Below are 20,577 nucleotides of genomic sequence, written 5' to 3'. Positions count from 1 at the left end.
GTGAAGTGAGGGAAGTGTCGGGGATAGGATAGACGTGGTCTGAATCATTCAGTGACAAGTCTTATTCTTGATTTGAAGACAATGTACATGTGGTCCCTTAGAGTCAAGGCCACAGCTTGAGGCTCATAGAGAGTCCAAAATATAACTGGCAAAACAGGCCTAACTCCGTTAGAGCCGTAAGTGTCTAGATTGGGACCCCAGTTGGTCGGTGGCTGTGTAGTCGTCTACGTTTCGACCCAAATAAACAGTAGGAATCTTTTCCTTACGAAAGGGTCTTCGTCAGGACAAAGAAGTTGTGGGTGGGCAACCTCCTAGGGGACAATTAAAAAAACAAATTAGAAACACACCCATCCAGTTATGAATTCAAAGGAGGGTGGAGCATTGTAAACAATTAAAAACCGTGTTGTCTATCTGTGTCTGAATCCCACATTGTTAGATTGAACAGTAAACTAGAGACTAACGCTCACCTTTCGCGAGGGGCGAGAGGGGTTTGGTCAACAGAGGAATGGATTCTCTTGGTCCGGAGTAGTGATTTGTAACTGTAGATAACAGGGAAAAGACTCATGTTTTCTACAGGTCTATTGGATGTCAGCTAGTACAAACGAGAAATACACAGTAGACTAAGCTAGTTGGGTCATCCCTTTACTTTGTTTGCGAAAGCATCTAAGCTCAAAGGAACATATGAGCACAAGTGCTAAATGCATAAAAAAATTCGTGGTGAAAAATGCCTAATTGTAGTTTACCTTTTGACCTCTAAAGGTTAGAGTCTTAGCAGGTTCTTCTAAAGTTTCTTATCGGTAGGTTTTGTTTTCAGCCTACAGAACGAAAGAATGGATTTGTTGTCAAAAAATAGAGGCATCATTACTATAACCACTCATGGTGTCTAAAAGGTTCACCCTAAAAGGGCTTACCACTATCATCTAGTTTGTAAGATGGATAGGAAGGATCTTGCGTAACTGTTACCATATGCGAGTGCTCCAATCTGTCACACTATTCCATGTAGATTAACTAAGAATTTTTAGAGAAAAGCCTAAATGTGAAGAGAAAAACAAATTTAGAATATAAACTTAGTGTTGGCACTTTTAGTAAAAGGGCTATAAAAGAACTCTTTTATAAAAGTATCATTAACAGGAGAAGCTCCAGGAAGATATCCTATAAGGCTTAACAAAGGTATGCAATTAAATTTGGCAGTCGAAATGGATTCTGCATAGGGTTAATTATTCCAGTATGTCGTGTTCCAAAGAGTTTATCTTGAAATGAGTAAGCGAAACCCTAATTGTAAAAGGAAAAACTGAACATTCATTTCTGTTCAGTGCATGCGTATTCAATGAAAAAAGCCTGGCTATGAATGGTCCTGAATTATAAAAGTTACCGCTTCTTATGGAAAGATGGTTGTGGGGACATCTATCAAGTCGAAAAGTATGGCTTTGAATTATGCCTGAAAATCGAGGGAAAGAGAAAACAGTCCAGTTTGATTTGTATTACGCTTTGGCTTGTAAACATAAAATAAAGTAAAATAAAATACGGGGAACCTTTGTTAATTGAATCCTTACCTCCAACAAATGACGGCTATTATTGAAGTGGAGACCGGATCATACGTAGTGTTCACAGCCTCCTACAGGAGATTAAACAAACACCCAGGATTCAGGGAAATGCCCGTGAATGTGCCGCGATTTTTAAAAAAAACGGCGAGGGGCTGGGAGTAATTACCTTAGGACGTCCGCGAGTCCGCCCAAAATCAAGTCAGATTGCTCAGCGTTCGTTTTCACAACCGCAGGGCTACCGTTCCCGTTCCGTCTGAGACTCCGGTTGCTCTCTATCAAAAACGCCGCTTCAAAACTAACACTTCCTGGTTGGTCTGGAGAGGGCGGGGCCTCGTGTTATAAGGCTGGAAGAAAGACTCTACCCGTTATGAACCTGTTAGTCCAGATTCCCCTCGAGTTGTGGAACTCCAATTTTCAATTTAAATTGTATTGTCCATCTATACATTTATTTTGGCACTGTTAAATCTCATCTCCAATAATGGTTGTACAAAATAAATTACCGGACATGCCGAAGTGGTCAAACTTATTTCCTACATTCTTACCAGGAAAATAGAACATTTGCAGGATACACATACATATGAAAAAGGAATTATACCAACGTTGTGTTATGTATTCTCATAGTAATATACAAAGCAATCTGACTTGATTTTGGGCGGACTCGCGGACGTCCTAAGGTAATTACTCCCAGCCCCTCGCCGTTTTTTTTTTTAAATCGCGGCGCAGTCACAGGCATTTCCCTGAATCCTGGGTGTTTGTTTAATCTCCTGTAGGAGGCTGTGAACACTACGTAGGATCCGGTCTCCACTTCAATAATAGCCGTCATTTGTTGGAGGTAAGGATTCAATTAACAAAGGTTCCCCGTATTTTATTTTACTTTATTTTATGTTTACAAGCCAAAGCGTAATACAAATCAAACTGGACTGTTTTCTCTTTCCCTCGATTTTCAGGCATAATTCAAAGCCATACTTTTCGACTTGATAGATGTTCCCACAACCATCTTTCCATAAGAAGCGGTAACTTTTATAATTCAGGACCATTCATAGCCAGGCTTTTTTCATTGAATACGCATGCACTGAACAGAAATTAATGTTCCGTTTTTCCTTTTACAATTAGGGTTTCGCTTACTCATTTCAAGATAAACTCTTTGGAACACGACATACTGGAATAATTAACCCTATGCAGAATCCATTTCGACTGCCAAATTTAATTGCATACCTTTGTTAAGCCTTATAGGATATCTTCCTGGAGCTTCTCCTGTTAATGATACTTTTATAGCCCTTTTACTAAAAGTGCCAACACTAAGTTTATATTCTAAATTTGTTTTTCTCTTCACATTTAGGCTTTTCTCTAAAAATTCTTAGTTAATCTACATGGAATAGTGTGACAGATTGGAGCACTCGCATATGGTAACAGTTACGCAGGATCCTTCCTATCCATCTTACAAACTAGATGATAGTGGTAAGCCCTTTTAGGGTGAACCTTTTAGACACCATGAGTGGTTATAGTGATGATGCCTCTATTTTTTGACAACAAATCCATTCTTTCGTTCTGTAGGCTGAAAACAAAACCTACCGATAAGAAACTTTAGAAGAACCTGCTAAGACTCTAACCTTTAGAGGTCAAAAGGTAAACTACAATTAGGCATTTTTCACCACGAATTTTTTTATGCATTTAGCACTTGTGCTCATATGTTCCTTTGAGCTTAGATGCTTTCGCAAACAAAGTAAAGGGATGACCCAACTAGCTTAGTCTACTGTGTATTTCTCGTTTGTACTAGCTGACATCCAATAGACCTGTAGAAAACATCAGTCTTTTCCCTGTTATCTACAGTTACAAATCACTACTCCGGACCAAGAGAATCCATTCTTCTGTTGACCAAACCCCTCTCGCCCCTCGCGAAAGGTGAGCGCTAGTCTCTCGTTTACTGTTCAATCTAACAATGTGGGATTCAGACACAGATAGACAACACGGTTTTTAATTGTTTACAATGCTCCACCCTCCTTTGAATTCATAACTGGATGGGTGTGTTTCTAATTCGTTTTTTTAATTGTCCCCTAGGAGGTTGCCCACCCACAACTTCTTTGTCCTGACGAAGACCCTTTCGTAAGGAAAAGACTCCTACTGTTTATTTGGGTCGAAACGTAGACGACGACACAACCACCGACCAACTCCGGTCCCAATCTAGACACTTACGGCTCTAACGGAGTTAGGCCTGTTTTGCCAGTTATATTTTGGACTCTCTATGAGCCTCAAGCTGTGGCCTTGACTCTAAGGGACCACATGTACATTGTCTTCAAATCAAGAATAAGACTTGTCACTGAATGATTCAGACCACGTGTATTCTATCCCCGACACTTCCCTCACTCCCCCCCCCCCCCGTTGTGAATGTGGGCACATACGTGTATATAAACTTGTTGATATCAAATAAATGTATTATGAGTTCTAATCCATTAAATAGGATGCATATGCAATTTTGAATTAAACTCTTTTTGCATTCAATAGCTTTGCTTTTTTTGAATTAATTGAATACAAATGGAATGAATTTGTAATTTCTTTGTTCTAAGTCTCAGGACCCCTTCCTTTCATTCCAGATTCCTTAACGCCCGTCCTGCGAGAACCTTTTCAGGTTGGGATTCTTGCCATCGCCTCCCTTTGGGTGGCTTTATTCCTCTGCGGGGTGACGTCTTCTCTTCACTCCGACTCACAAGGCTACATTCTGTTTTGTGGCTCCGCTCTGCCCATTCTTATGATTGGATGGTATGCTCATATGCCATGTGTCCTTACCCTGGGTTGTCCGATGTGAGTCTTATTCTTCCCTTCTATCTTCGACCGCTTCAGGTCTCTTGCCTCCCCTACACTCTAGCGGCTGCAGTCTCTGACAATGCTGCATTCTGCTCGTCCATTATTCGGATCTGACATCTCCTTTTGGGCGACTCTTTATGGTAGTTTGTCCTACTCCTGGGTTCTGGGCTCGTTGTCCTTCACTGTCATATATTATGGTTGCAGCCTTTTTGCCGGCTGCTGTGATGGTTCACCAAGGAGCTATGGCTCAATGGTGAGTCTTGTGCCTCTGGTGGCACAGGCTCACACAGGCCAAGGGTTCAATCCTACCTATAGCTCTGCCTCTTCTTCTGCCTCCGGGGGAGGTTTTGGACTTCACAATTGAGGGGGTCCCTCCCAGAGTGGTGCTCTATTCCTTTCCCTCCCTCATTTTACAATATACGGTGCCTGGCACTGTTATTCTATGGTGATGTTTTTTCACCATACCTTAGTTTTTTAGGTCTCGTCTTCTTGGGCTGCGCACATGCGCAGTCTCGCTGGTGAGATTTTATGTTTTTAGGTAGCTTTCAGCGACGGGCTTTAAGCCCTGCCCCTCTTTCCCATTGGCTGGCGTCACCGTTTATGCTAAACGGTGGCCAGCCATTGGGAAAGAGGTTTGACTTACGCAGACTTTTCTTTGTCAGACGGCCCACTTGGATGGGCTCACCTGTATTACGGCTAGCGATTTCTTATCAAACACATGGCCCCATAAGGACAAGAAATCGACGGAGCGATTCTGGTGGCAAGCCCAACGGGTGCCCCTCCCTCGAAATGTGCTGTGGACCCTCTCCACCTTTTACAGTTTTTCGCTATCCGATTCACAATCCCCTTGAGCAACAAGAAACCTCTTGTAATGTCTTCACCCGCTCAGTGTCCAGCGAAGTGATAACAGCCCTTTATTACATTGCTAAAAGTAATTGTTTATAGTACCAGCGCATGTGTTGCTATAACCTATGCAACGTGAAGATTTTCATCCCGCGCCGCTTGTAGTCGATCGGCACGCTGACAGCACACGTTACATATAACATATACTGTTCTTGGAAATAATTGTGGCTTATATAAACTCAAGGGTGGGCTTCTTCGCATCGAGCGCTGCTCCTCCGGCAGACGTGCCTTCAAAATGGGGCATCTCTTTGGTTTTCCCGGGAGATGCTATTGTTTTAACAAGGACTTGTTCCCGAACCAATATGGCCGTCAAAGATTTGTTCCTGGTACTAAATTTGTGTTAGTCTCTCTTTGCTGTTACGCAATGCCTCTGCTTTGGCTGCAGAGAGTACATAGTCCGTTTTGTATGTCTCCCCGAGGAGCACAGACGGTCACACACCAACACAAGGTGACAGCGCAGCATGAAGGGGCTACGTACGTTTCCAGGGAAATACGTCAACAAACCCGCGAGCGTGGGTGAACGGCGGTGCCAATAGGTAGGAGGAGTGGTGCTGGGAGCTGCGGACCTTCCCCTTCTCTCTAGGTGGCATTCGCGGCAACCGGCGGCCTGCCTTCCTCAACTCCATCCTGCCACCCGCACCTTCAGGACCGTGAGCCGGTGCCGATGCAGGAGGCGCCCCAGAGCTACTGTGCGCTCACCTGGGTACCCTCTCTGTTGGCTTTCATGTCAGGCACGTGCCAGTCCCAAAGGAGCCACAGTGACCTGCAACCATGGGTGCCTATCTGTCACAGCCCAATACCGTGAAGACTTCAAGAGATGGCGGCAGCCCCGGTCTGCAGTACGGCTTCTCAGCCTTGCAAGGCTGGAGGGTCTCCATGGAGGTAACGGGAAGGGGTGCTCCATCTCTCTTGGGTTATGGAGGCCATAGAGGGTCTTCTTGGAGCTGTGTGTGGGCTGAAGCTTATTGGTTCCCGTGGTGGTCTCAGTGGAGGGAATGGAGGACTCTGGAGGAGAGAAAATGGGTTCTTTAGAGGACCAGAGACATTGGAGGGTCTCGATGCAGTTGTTGGAAAGCCTTGGTGGCTGTCTAAATGCTGGTGAATGATTCACTAAGAAGATCTGACTGGGCAGGCAAGGCGAGTTTATTGAGGTGATGGTGGTGGAGGGTCTCCATCGTGGGAAAGGGGGAGGGGTGTTTCTCTCGTTGAAGGCATGGAGATCGGGAAACTCCCTTTATAGTGTAAGCTGAAAAATCTCATTGGAAGGATAGAGCGTCACAATCTCTGAAAAGGGGCACCGTGAAGATGCGTCTCTGCAGGTGTGAGGAAGCCACGGAGTGTATATGGATGTTTGAGTGAGTTTCAAAGAGTATCCTGAGAGGGTAACAAGGAAACTTAATTTAGGTGCAATTGGAGGGTCTCAGTTGAAGTAAGGGTGGTTTCTTATCTGTTCCTCCCAATGCAGCATTAACCGGATGTCACAGAGGGCTCGAATTTCTCCTTAAACAGTATCTTGGGGGATTTCAATTGAAATCCATCGGGATCAAAGGTTGTCTTTTGGAGACATGGGGTCTCCATGGATTTGCGAAGACCCAAGGTTCTTGGTTGAGAGGCCAGAGGATCCCTCAATAAAGGTGTGTGGAAGTGATGAAAGCAGCTCATAAAAGGTGATGGGATATTCGGGAGTCCCATCGGTAGATAGTTTCTTGATGGTGAGTGGGTTGATTTGAAGGTCCTTTTAGGACCTATCTTGGGAAAATGAATGATTGTTGGAGGCTCTCAGAGCTCTGAAGGTTGGTGTGTGGGATTTCCACAGTGATATGATGCTTTATACCTCTGAGATGGTCTGGGAGCGAAGTTGGCTCCCTGATGGCATTTTAGGTTGTAAGTTAGACCATCTGCTGTCTTGGATTCTTAGTCCTGTTCATGACTGACATAATTAGCCTTTTTTGACACTTTAATGTTATCTTTTTGGGTTTTGACAGAGTTAATTATGCTGGTTACATTAAAATGTCACTTGAACTTTTAGTACTGGCAAATTGCAGGTCTATTGCAAGTCTCCCACAATCTCGAAGGGGAAATATGCGACTTTGATAATATTTATTGACAACAGAACTTATTTGACTTAGAGAAGTCTGTAATTAATAGATGGGTCGTTATGCTTATGGCACTTGCATATGCAGAAAATGCACTGCTTACCCTGTTGGACCAGAACTTTGCTGTCATACCTTTTGTGTTCTTACTATTGTTCTGTTGTTTATTTTCTTTGGCTGATTACGTGTTTTGATAGTTCCTTGTGTTGTAATCTAAAAGCTGTGGATTCCCACAGTGGTCTCCACAATTTATGGTTCATCATTACATCACACGGATGTCTTCATTTAGTTGTACAGTTATGACCCTGTACTAATTTGGTTCCTGCACCAATTCACTCAATAGTCTTAAGATTACCTACTAAGCTAGTAAATACGGAATGTACAATAGCTCCATAATGTTGACCATCAACACTTGAGGCAAATACCACACTGGAAACAATATACGTATTATTTGTAAGTAGCCTTTGAACTTGACAAGTGCTTTATTTTCATTGTGTGTAATCTTGATGTCTTTCACCAGTATTCATTCATATTCTATCTCTCTATCTCTCTATCTCTATCAACACATAATTTTACATTTACTGGTTTACAGGAAGAGAAACATTTTAAAGCACAGTCTCAAACTTTCATGAGTCAAACTCCAGGTGTCCTAAATTAGCGTCCATCCACTGTTACAAGTCTTAATATCTCTACAATTTTCATGAATCGTATTTCTTAATAACAGCCAGCATGTGTTTGCGGTAATATAATTCTGCCTCCTCTGGGCTGTATAGTTGATAAAAAGTGTGCTTTGTGCAATAGATGCCCTTCCATGAAAACACCTATATAGAAATAAAGTAAAACTATTTTGGCCTGTTAGGTTACATACTAGTGGATGTGAGTGTAGGCTGGGCCCCTGAAAAATTTTTTCCTCATCAAAACCTTTTTGCTGCAAGTTACTGTTAGAACTGTCGGTATCCCCCGTATGTTATTTGTATCACTGGCTACTTTGAAAAACAAGCATTAAAAATGCAATATGTCTCGCCTTTTATTAAGTTAAAGCCATTTGCTTTGCTATACAATACCATTAGCAAAGCAAATGGCTTTAACTTAATCAAAGGCGAGACCTATTGCATTTTCAATGCTTGTTTTTGCACGTGGAGATCCATCATACAATTCACATTTAAAAAGGGATAAGGGGGTAGGTATAGAAGGTTTAACTTTAAACGGTCGTGAAGGAATGGGTAAAGAAAGGATGTACCAAGTCGCTTTCCCTGCAAAGAAAGAAAAGCAAGCATTTGCAATGCAATAGGTATCACATTTGCGAGAGTTTGAGCTACTGGCATTGTAAATGACAATGCCTTTTATTCATGTGTTTTGAAAACCTGCACACAGTGCCTAAACACGCACTTTGTGCTTATAGCCCTTGCTTACGAGAAGCAAGGCTGGCAATAAAAGAGGCAAAGTTACTGAAAGTAAATGAGGCACAGTTACTGCCAGCCTTACTTCTCTAAAGCAAGGGCTATAAGTACAAAGTGCGGGTTTACGCACTGCCTGCAGGTTTTCAAAACACATAAAAGGCAAATGTGAGACCTGTTGCATTGCAAATGCTTGTTCTGCACACTATTCCCATATTTTCAGTTTCTGGTGGTGGCTTCGCCTTCTGACGCGGAAAAGTCTTCTGGCGGTAAATGATGTCGCAGAGTTGCTACAGCGCAAAGTTTTCCGGGTCCAGTCTGATGCCTGGGGATATTCTAAGTTAAGGAATCTGCGGCTAGACTGTGTCTCTACCAGATACATTGTTACCGAAGGTAAGTAACTTGTTCGATAGGGCTGAATATGGAATGATCACATAAGGTCAGAAATGGAGGAACTTGCCAATGCTACACACGTCCTCCCTCCCCCCCATAAGAAATAAAACAAAGAATGTGTTACATTGCGCTACAGACTATTTACATAAAATATAGCTATCAATAACCCATCACTTAGTGCAGTTACGGAGAAATCGCACATAATGATAATACACAGTAAATTACATCATTTATTGAATGGAAAAGGTCATATCAAATGTCAAAAGAATCTTTTAACTTCTTGGGAGTAACAATAACTGTTCCAAACTAAGTCCTTTTGACCTTCAGCCTTTAATCCTCTTTTATACCACTCTGGAGCTCGTTCACAAAGTTTTTCGGAAGAATGCTTCACATAACCACTTTCACTGTGGCGATTCTCCACCTTGACTTTGATCTGTAATACTATCAGTTCAGTTTCAGTTTATAAACTTTATTCGACAGTTTTAAAAAACGTCATAAAAGTACACAAGATAAAATCGTACAAATATCATAAAACAGGAAGGGTACATATCATCGTATGTTGTTTCGAGGACATACAAAAGTCAATAAATGGGGAACACAGTAAAACAGCTAAAACACCATACTCTTCCTTAGAGCAACAGATTTCAGGATAAAGGTTGCAGTAAAAAAACACAAATCCGGGCTAGCAAGCGAAAATAACAGTTTCATGGCATTTGAGGTAGAGAACACAGAGTATTTTTTAAACAACGGTTTCAAGTAAACAATACGTAGGGCTTTATAGAGGGGCAAATTAACATGAAATGAAGGGTACTTTGTTTGGTCAGTCCATCACATGGACAAGCAGAAGTTGAATAAATTTTCATCTTTGGGAAGGCCACAAGATTGTGGACAATACCAAGTCTAAGTCTGGATAATACAAATTGATGAGATTGTCTATAGATTATTTTAAGGTAGGTCGGCAAACCATGACCCTCATTTACATTGGAAAAATAGAAAGCATGGGTTGAATAGTTACGTGTATCTGCTTTCCGTTTACCGAGTTTTACCCTCATGAATTCTTCTTTCAACCCTTTTTTGGATAAAGAAGTTGCAATCTCGGGTTCTTTACGTACATCCAAATGTAAGAAGTCCTTAAAAGTAGTAATCACATACTTTATCCATGGTATATTCGCAAATTTATCCAACACCAAACAATCTTTGATAATGCACTTTGTGAAACTTGTTTCATCCTTCAGCCAGATAGACCTCCAAACCAGGAGGGGTCTCAATTCAATTAGATCGGCTATATGGTCCAACCTTAGTTCCTCGTGGGCCAGATAGTTGGATGCCGTAGGGGGTAAACAAAGTAGCCGTTTCAGAAACAAATTTTCCAATATTTGCAAGTCTTTGTTAGACCCGTACCCCCATACCCCCGATCCATAGAGCGCTATAGATAAACATCGGTGTCTATAAATATTTAACATTGCAGGAATCCTGCGGCTGCCCAGTTTATTGGCAAAGCGAAAGACACCTGAAGAAGCCTTCCCCATCCTGGCTTTTATGTTAGTGTGTTCAGGTGCCCAAGAGCCCAGGCTATTAAAAGTAATGCCCAGATAACAAAAATTATCTACAGCCTCAATTCTGTTATTTTTAAAATAGAAAGACTTATGGTAATTCGCCTTTTTGCCACAGACCATTGTAAATGTTTTGGTGTTATTAATTTTAAGTTTTTTACCCTGAATGAAGTCATAAAAACAATTCATTAACCGCTGCAAGCCAATTGGAGTTCTGGATAATAAAACAGTGTCATCCGCGTATAACAACACTGGAATAGGTAGGCCCCCTGCTTGTGGTGCATCAGCCTGGACCTGTTTTAATTCATGTTCCATGGAATTAATAAAAAGAGAGAAAAGCAGGGGGGCCAGTACGCACCCCTGCCTAATGCCTGATTTTACCTTAATCTTGCTCGTGCACTCTCCAGCTGGACCATATCGAATCTGTGTGGACAAATTGGAGTATAGCCCAGCTAGGAAATGGATGATAGCCGGGGGTGCCCCCATATCAAGAAGGGTTGTCCACAACAGGGAGTGATTCACCAGGTCGAAGGCACTAGAGAGGTCCGCAAAACAAAGGAATAGGGAACCGGGTTTGGCCATAGTATATTTACCTATTAAGAGATTAAGGTTAATACATTGGTCAATGGTCCCCAAGCCTTTCTAAAGCCATACTGTGATTGTGCCAGGATATCATTATCAGACGCCCACTCCTCCAGGCGTAACAATAATACTCGGCTCATAATTTTAAGGGAGGAGTCTAGAAGGGAAATGGGGCGATAGTTTTTGGCCTCCCCTCTATCTCCCTTCTTGTAAATCGGGATGATGATGGATTCGCTCCAAGTTGCCGGGGTGGAAAAATCAGTGGCAGCATTGAAGACCTGGGTCAATAGGGGGCTCCAGAGGGCCAAATCATGTTTGTATATATCTACCGGGACCCCGTCGGGTCCTGGGGCTTTCCCACCTTTACTAGAATTGATTGCCATGTCCACTTCTCGAATGGTGATTCCCAGAGGCTGCGGACGCAGCTGGGGGTTCATATGGGTTTTATCATAAGTCTCCTCAGGTGGATCGAAGATTCCTGAAAAATATTTGACCCAGCTCTCTTCACTTACTAATGCGGTAAGTACTGGGAAATCATCATTCTGGAGGAATGGGGCATTAATAGTACTCCAGAACAATTTACAGTCCTTGAGGGCTGCAGCACAATCCAGATTATCCCAGGCTTGTTCCCGGAGTTCGTTTTTCCTACGTTTGAGTTCTGTGTTATAATTTGACCTTAAGGTTTTAACTATTTCCCTATCTCTAGGGAGATTTGACAGTGCTTGCTTAAGAGTTTTTAGCGCTGTGGTACAAGCGCGGTCAAACCAGCCAACCTTACCCCGTTTAGATGTATTCTTATTATTAGTAAAGATTCCATTAATTATAGTACCAAGATCCTCAAAGTCCGTTATAATGCCCGAAAGAGGGGCATTGACTTCCAGACAGCGAAGTATCTGATTGAGACCGCCTGCCACAACTGTGCTATGTAGTTTTTCAGATTTTTCGGTACACCACTTTATCCTGGTTCCATTAGGCCTACTTGGGACGATATTGTCGACAACCCTGCCTGTGGGCATAATTTTCGGGCCCCACATAAGAATATACATAGTTAGGGCATTGTGGTCGCTCAAACATAAATCCTTGGTAATTGGCACTGTACAAAATGGCACCAAAAGGGTTGAGATCAGCAAATGATCAATGACCGACTCAGCGTCCCTCCCTCTAAATGTTGGAACAATATTGCCCATAATGTCGAGAGCTGGTTGGTGAATAACTAGATCAAATTTTAACAGAAGACCATTAAGGGCGGTCCCATATAGGGAGTGTTGGAAATGTGCTAAATTCTCCCCAGATTCCCCATCAAACCCACAAACTGGGGTTAGAGAGTGTGGGCATGTTCTAATGTTAAAGTCCCCTCCCCATATGATGTCATAAAATGAGTGGGGTTTGTTACAGATTTTATTTAAAAAGGCTTCCAGTTCATCCACAACCAGACTACTGTTAGAGTCAAATGTATTATTGTAGTGATTGATCAATAAGATGTTCCTGCCCTTTTTAGCTTTTAGTTCCAGAATTTGTGAATGTGTGCCCACAATTGCATATGTATCAACAGTTATCGGGAGGTCAACTGATATCAAAACAAGCAGGCCCCCTTTTGCCCTCCCCATAACAGATTCCTGGGCAACACAATTGTATGAAACAAACCCATCAACATAGATTTCCGTAGTGGACCATGTTTCCTGTAAACATAAAATATCAAACCCAAGAACTAGTTCCCTCCACCCTAAAGCTGAAGCTTTCTGACGCCAGCCAGCTATGTTCCAGCTCACCATAGAATACCCTTGATCACTGGGGGGAGATAGCTCTTCTATGGGAGAGATCAAGGTGCCTCCTATATCATCAATAACCTCAACAGGTGGTGGAAAGTTGGACTCGTTTGATTTATCATGAGTTGGGGGGGTCCAAACATGTGTATTACAGGTTATTTTATCTCTCATTGCTGGAAGGTTTTGATATTCCACAGTGACTCCGCTATCGGCTAGGTTAGTCTCGTTGGGTAGAGGGGGGACAGTAGTATGGACATTGGGTAGTCAGTCGACTCCTTCAAGCCCATCAAGACAGCCATATCGATTATAATCCCAGAAGATATTCTGCGGGGTCTGAAATGGGGGCAATCTGGTGTGACTTGGGCGAAAAGGCCTTCCCCTACGTTCGACCCTAGTCCACTCGTTGCTTCCATCATAGTACAAGGGGTTAGTCGGCGGTGGGAAGAAAAAGGAAACAGGGAGGGTCTGGATAGTGGAATCAGGTGACCTATTAACACCCGCACATATGTAAGATACTGTGCGTGGGTCTCTAAAACTGACAGTGATACAATCTCCCTTGATAGATTTAGGGGTTTTACCGATCCATGGTACCCTCCGCACCATGATAACTTCATTGTGTAGATGTGTCGGCAAGGGGCGGTTCCAATTAAGCCATTTAATAACTTGAGTTTTAAGGGAATTGAAAGTTTCGGTTTCCCCCCTGGCTAATGGAGGTGCACCTGCCAGGATTACCATAAATCGGTTGGCCTCAGGTGGGAGGTTGGGTCGTCTCGTTCTTGGAGTTTTAAGATCTTCTGGTTGCGGCCCTTGGGTATCCAGAGACATAAGTGCGGGTGGGATATGCAAACCTTGAGGGGGGCCTTGAGTAGACTGTGGGGCAACTAGGCTAACCGAGCTAGAGGCTTGGGGAGCGGGTTGTGTGCTTACGGTCATTGAAATAGGAATTTGGGGCACAATAGTCGGAGGAGTAGTGTGGAGAGAGGGCAAACTAGGAGGAGGGCCAGAACTATTAGGCTTAGTGGAATTAGCTAGAAGTATAGCAGTTGATTTCTCTATATTAGACATTCTGAAATCAAGCCTATCTAGTTTGGCCTCTAGAGGAAAAATAATCGATTTAAGTAAGATAGCTAATTTATCCATAGACATATCATTACTGGATGTGCTCCCTTCCCCGTTGGAATTCAGCAATAAGGGTGCTCCGTCTGTACTGGTTGTTCTAGCTATTTTAGATGTCCTCCCAGTAGTTTTTCCCTTGCAATTATATTGTCTCTTCCGTTTCTTGGTGGCCCCTTCATTCCCCCCATGAGTTGTAGGGATAGTAGGATTCCCTTCATTAACAGCGGCAGAGGATACATTTGCACAATCAGATATATGGCTAGAATCAGCTATGGTGATGGAGGGGTTAGATATAACAGTAGATTCTATGCTTAGCGGGGGGGCTGAGTCTGGAAGCGGAAATAGGACATCCGACAGAGGCAAGCAGTCAGAAGGTCTTTCAGGAGTTCTGGCATTAGCTAAAGGGCCCATACTCGAGCGTTTAAGAGACATTAGCTCCTTGGACAGTCGTTTCTCCAGAGTAATAATTTCTTTGTCAATGATGGTGTTAGCCCTAGTAAGAAACTTCTCCATACCTCCAGCGGCAGATTGGGATCCTCCTGCCAGCGAAGATTTGCTCCTCGTTTCCCGGCCAACCATGGTCCACAGACGATCAGGCAGCAGGAAGAGGTAGGGGGGTAGCCCGGTCCGGTCACTGCCGGTCACGAACGGGCACAAACTGGCCCGCTCTTGGCCCGGTCTTCGCCCGCTTCGTCGTCCGCGCGCGTCCCGCGTACGCGTTCCAGGCGGGGTTAAAATAGAGGAGGAGAGAAGGGGGCGGGAAGAGGAACCAGGTGCGCGCGATGGACGGCGCTAGCACTTCTGGACCTCGCAGTCCTGCTCCCAAGGCAGATGAAGGTTTCCGGTTCTCCCCCTACCGTGGTGACCGAGCCGATGTGCTCCCAGGTCGTAGGGTTAAAAGAATCGAAGGCTCCGCTTTACTTCAAGCCCCCAGGGCGTCCACAGGCACAGGACAAGAAACTCCACGCAGTTCGAGCGGCACCCGCGTCAGCGGGGGCCGTGAGGAGTTTTAAAGGTACCCAGCAGCTCCGGGCAGCTCAGAGGGAGAAGGGGGCGGGAAGAGGAACCAGGTGCGCGCGATGGACGGCGCTAGCACTTCTGGACCTCGCAGTCCCGCTCCCAAGGCAGATGAAGGTTTCCGGTTCTCCCCCTACCGTGGTGACCGAGCCGATGTGCTCCCAGGTCGTAGGGTTAAAAGAATCGAAGGCTCCGCTTTACTTCAAGCCCCCAGGGCGTCCACAGGCACAGGACAAGAAACTCCACGCAGTTCGAGCGGCACCCGCGTCAGCGGGGGCCGTGAGGAGTTTTAAAGGTACCCAGCAGCTCCGGGCAGCTCAGAGGGAGAAGGGGGCGGGAAGAGGAACCAGGTGCGCGCGATGGACGGCGCTAGCACTTCTGGACCTCGCAGTCCCGCTCCCAAGGCAGATGAAGGTTTCCGGTTCTCCCCCTACCGTGGTGACCGAGCCGATGTGCTCCCAGGTCGTAGGGTTAAAAGAATCGAAGGCTCCGCTTTACTTCAAGCCCCCAGGGCGTCCACAGGCACAGGACAAGAAACTCCACGCAGTTCGAGCGGCACCCGCGTCAGCGGGGGCCGTGAGGAGTTTTAAAGGTACCCAGCAGCTCCGGGCAGCTCAGAGGGAGAAGGGGGCGGGAAGAGGAACCAGGTGCGCGCGATGGACGGCGCTAGCACTTCTGGACCTCGCAGTCCCGCTCCCAAGGCAGATGAAGGTTTCCGGTTCTCCCCCTACCGTGGTGACCGAGCCGATGTGCTCCCAGGTCGTAGGGTTAAAAGAATCGAAGGCTCCGCTTTACTTCAAGCCCCCAGGGCGTCCACAGGCACAGGACAAGAAACTCCACGCAGTTCCTCAAAATTACATTATTTGTGAATCCATTCATTTCCTCAGCCAATCATCAAAACACCATCTTGTAGTCCACCACCTTGACCATCCTCCCATCGCAATCCCAGACCATTCCTTTTCATGTTTGCTTCACCCAACAATCAAACATCCTTTACTGCACCTAGCTCTCTCCACATGTTCGCCAGCTTCCATGAAGCAGGTGTATGATGCTCATATGTCAAACATTTCCATAATCCATCTTGGCCTCGTTGATTATTAACAAACTTGGAATGGTTTAAAAATACATTCAGTCCCTGTCCCCCCTTAGCTTTTTTGATGCCCTTCATGTCTCACACCTATAGTCTCACTTCTTGCGAGAAAGGAAAGATTATTTCACTGCCAACTGTCTGGAATCACATTGCCTAGAGGTTTTGCTGTGCACAACATAATGATCCCCCCCAGCAATCTAAGACTCTGAAATCCTAGTGCCAGATGTGCAGGAGTCCGTACCCTTCCCCGCGCTCCTAAGCATACTACAATACACTGCATCTCTCTGTCCAGCACTCACTCTCACCAAACATATGACCACATTCCTCCTTATTCGCTACAAATCTTATTGACAGAGCTGTAAATGCTTAGTTCTGAAAGGTGACCCTGCAAGGCCTTAAATCTCTGAGAAGGGTAGTGGGAGTTTCTCATTTCTCCCATATAACATTAAAAGGTTATATAGCTGGGATATCAAAATAATCCTAATACTAAGTAAGATTACACAGGAAAACAAAGTGTTGACCAACATTTTAGCACTGACTTTTAATAAAGAGCTTGAAACAGCCAAAGTATCTTATCACTAAGACTCATAGAGTCAAGAGTGGACCACAAAAAAGGCCAACTGGCTATATCAGTCGCCTTCCATCTGCCACAGCAGCAAATGATCAATAGTAACCTTTCTCTCATGCAAGATTAACTCTTTTCAACATACATGTTGAATTAAGATCCCTGCCCGTACTAAGTCTTGTAAAGTGGGGATGTCAAATTGACTACATTTCAAAAGGATGTTTGCTCATATTTTAGACACGATCTTGAGGTCTACATTAAGTACAGCTATTGGCGGATGAGTGCTGCAGTGTTTAGGACTGTTATCCTCATTGTAAAACATTCTAATTCTTGTACCACATTATTGCAAGAGTGGATGCTTCTTCCCAAATGCAGCAAAACCGTAACTCCATGTCTAAACACTCATTTGTAAACTTCAGTAAGGATACGCACCATGCTTATGACAGTGCGTAGATATTTATTAATTTTCCTCTTTTGTCCCGCCACCCTGAGTACATCTGAAATCGCTATGCATTCGGGGATGAGATATTCTGTTTCACGGAGAATAAATCTATCCAAAATATGTTCTATCTTAGCTGCTGGTTTTGTGGGTCATTGAGATACAAAGATAAATATTCTGGAATTTTTGCAGAAAGTTTTTTCTTCGAAAATATGATTTTTTTAAAATTATTATTACAAAAAGCCCGAGAATATAAGCCAATTGCTCACTGTATTGTAGCTTGCATATTCCATTTGTTTATATTAAATAAGTCTTCTGGTACTAGTGGCCTCTTCATGGTGCTTAAGATAGCTGGCAATTCGCGTACACGGGTGACATAAGGGTAAATTACTCGATTTAATGTATGTTGTATGTGTTCCTTTTTGCACATTAAATTCGTTTCTAAGCAAGTATAAATGTTTCTTCTATCTCGTTGTCTGGCATTATATGAAGTGATAACCTCCCGCATATATGCTTTAAAGCATGCCCACAGAAAAAGAGGATCATAGTACGAAGCATTAACCTCGGAGTATTTCTTACCCTAGTCATTTAGGTAGAGCTTACATTAGGGGCCACTAACTAATGCTTTAAACCTTGCTCATCTATAAACAAGAGGTGGAAAATGGAAACTGAAAATAGGATCGAGAGACTGGTGAGTCCAGCAGAGTGGTAACATGGAGTCCAAACATTTTGTAACAAAGTACCTCAAATAGCAGTGCTGGGTTGATTCTTGAGCAGCTGTTGTCACAGTGCAAAATAAACTTTCTGTGTGCGTGTTATACATAGGTTTTAATTGTAGAACTGAGAAATGTTAAATCCTAATAAAAGGCAGAATTTATCCCGGGATCCATAGTGTGTTCCTAATAGAAATGGAACGTTTATTGAAATACTTTTTGTTTAGTGACGAAATAAGAAATTCCTACAGAATTTTCAAATACACAGCAAAACTAAAATATTTGGTTTTTGAGGTTCCCTTTTGCTCTTTCAAAGCATTGTTTGAAAAATCTGCTAACCCTTTAGCTGCTGTATTTGCAAAGAGCTATTTTAATTGTATTGTACATGCAGGCTTTGTGGCTCCTTATGACCAAAGCTTGAAGCTTATTTCGAAAGTATAGTAAAGGGCTAGGGTTAGGGCTAGGGCTACGGCTGTGGGGCATCCCACCAGAGAATTCCTTTTATGTCAAGAGTACACGTTGTAGTGCATAATGCTGCAGCTCACATAGCCGAAAGCCGGGTTCAGTTATCCTAGCTTTATGGAAATAAGTGCAAGACCTGATTTGGAATGGGAACCTGCACATGCCTGCAATTGTAGCCTGCAGGATTTCTCCTATTCACTATTTGTATTTGTGGCCGATTCCGGAAGCACTGCTGCACCCACCACCCCAAAAATCTAGATAAAGAAAGAAACCCCCTCAGAAGATAGTTGACCATTAGTTGCTCAAAGAACCAATTATGGAGTGGATAGGGGGTTATTTGACAATATGACTGTCTTGTCCCAGTTTTAAGCAGACTCTCAGCTCAAAAGAAAAGACCCATCTATTTCTATTTCGATTCTATTTCTACATTTTTGTGAAGGGAGTGTTGTAGTAGCAGCAGAGTAGAAAATCTCTTGTTGTATGATCTGATTGCCTCGGCGTTTTGGGAGAACAGCTAGAAACCGTGGGAGTGTCCTCTTTTAGTAACATTTTGCAAGCAATCGGTAGTGCAAATATGTGAATCTTTTGTTTTCCCTCTACGATTTGTAAAGGTAGTTTTATGTGAACGATTTTACAAAAACTCCTAGGGCACGGCATGGAAATCCACTCCAGACATGGATTTTCATGCCTGTGCGTAAACTAGTGTATTTTTTGCAATAAATCTGTGAATTGGCATGGGGGTTGGTATGTGGGTGGTGGGAGGGTTATGTGAGAAGAACAGGGCGGGCGTGAGTGTGTACACAGATTATCGTAAGTGTGCACTTCTGCTGTTATCCATCCTATATTAGTTAAGCTTGAAGATAATCTTTGTTCTATGCTAAAGCCAAATGTATTGCAATCCGTGATTTTTTAAACTGCGGTCTACCTTAGAGCTGTATTGAGTGAATCCATTGGTTTTTACTCTGTGGGGACCGAGCAATAGATAAGTCACGAAAAACAAGTTCTTACTTAAGCTTAAAGGGAATGTTTGCATCTACGTTTGCTAGGCTAAAGAATTTTTTTGAGTATGGTTGTGTGAAACATGTGCCCTAAACATTTTTTTCTTTTTTTACAGTCAAACGGCAAGATGACTGCAGCTCAAAAATCGTTGGCCAAAGTAGACAAGAGTGGAATGAAAAGCATTTCTTCTTTTTTTAGCCCTAAGAGCAAAGTTGCAAAATAAGTATTAAAAATATTTTAGTATAATAAAGATAATTTTGTCATTACATTGGTGTCTTGCCCGTTTATTGGTCAAACAGATCAGTAGTGGTATGATTTCGCTGCTCCTAAAACCTTGGTTTACATTGAAAATTAGTAGTAGAACAATTTTGTATCAATGACTCGGCAGTACAGTTTTGCAAAGTAAATGTTTAGCCTCTTTCTGATATGTAATTCGCAGCACTGACCGGGTTCCAATCCTACCTCAGTGACCGTTACTTCCAGGTCTTTGAGGGGGATGTGGGGTCATCCAGGCTACCTCTTAGCTGTGGGGTTCCACAGGGCTCTGCCCTGAGCCCCACGCTTTTTAATATCTATACGAGTCCTTTGGCCAGGATCGTCCATCCATTCGGCATTAAGATAATCACCTATGCAGACGACACTCAGCTAGTGGTAAAATCACGCTGAGGGGTCGTCTAGCACCCTAGGCCCCTGCCTTAGGCTCAACGGGGACAAAACAGAAATTATGCTGTTGGGCAACCCATCGCCCTCTGTCCCTGCTTCCCTGTGGCCGGCCTGCTTGGGCCCTCTCCTCCCCCAAAGAGCCTCTGCATGTGGCTTGACAGCTCTCTTGATTTCCCCCACCAGGCCACCAAACTCTCAGCAACTTGCTATGGACTGATGAGAATGCTGCGTAAAATCATCCCCCTCCTCCCATTCCAAGCAAGAAGAATTATGGTTCAGACCCTTATACTTTTGCGCTTGGACTACGGGAATTCTTTATATCTTGGAGCCCCCCAGTCTACGATTAACAAATTGCAACTAACACAGAATTGTGCAGCCCGGCTGCTTTTCCAGACTCCGCGATGGCAGTCTGCAAGACCAGCATTGAGGAAACTTCACTGGCTCCCCATTTCAGCCAGGAAACAGTTTAAGGCTATGTGC

At 43.7% G+C, this 20,577-nt stretch overlaps 1 protein-coding gene across 1 annotated transcript in view; it reads left to right on the top strand.

Annotated features, from left to right (window-relative positions):
• RNASEH2B (ribonuclease H2 subunit B) overlaps positions 1-19,700 on the top strand; it is a 243,868-nt gene extending 224,168 nt beyond the window's left edge. Inside the window, exon 11 of the mRNA XM_086934946.1 lies at positions 19,550-19,700. Coding sequence (XP_086791072.1) covers positions 19,550-19,657 — 108 coding nt within the window. The 3' untranslated portion in view covers positions 19,658-19,700. The remainder of the gene's footprint in view (positions 1-19,549) is intronic.
• Positions 19,701-20,577: the final 877 nt, after the last annotated feature.

The sequence above is a fragment of the Lissotriton vulgaris genome, chromosome 8 (assembly GCF_964263255.1).
Source record: "Lissotriton vulgaris chromosome 8, aLisVul1.2, whole genome shotgun sequence".
NCBI classification, from domain to species: Eukaryota; Metazoa; Chordata; class Amphibia; order Caudata; family Salamandridae; genus Lissotriton; species Lissotriton vulgaris.
The sequence above is the reverse complement of the archived record's forward strand: the minus strand, read 5'-3'. Positions and strand labels throughout refer to the sequence as shown.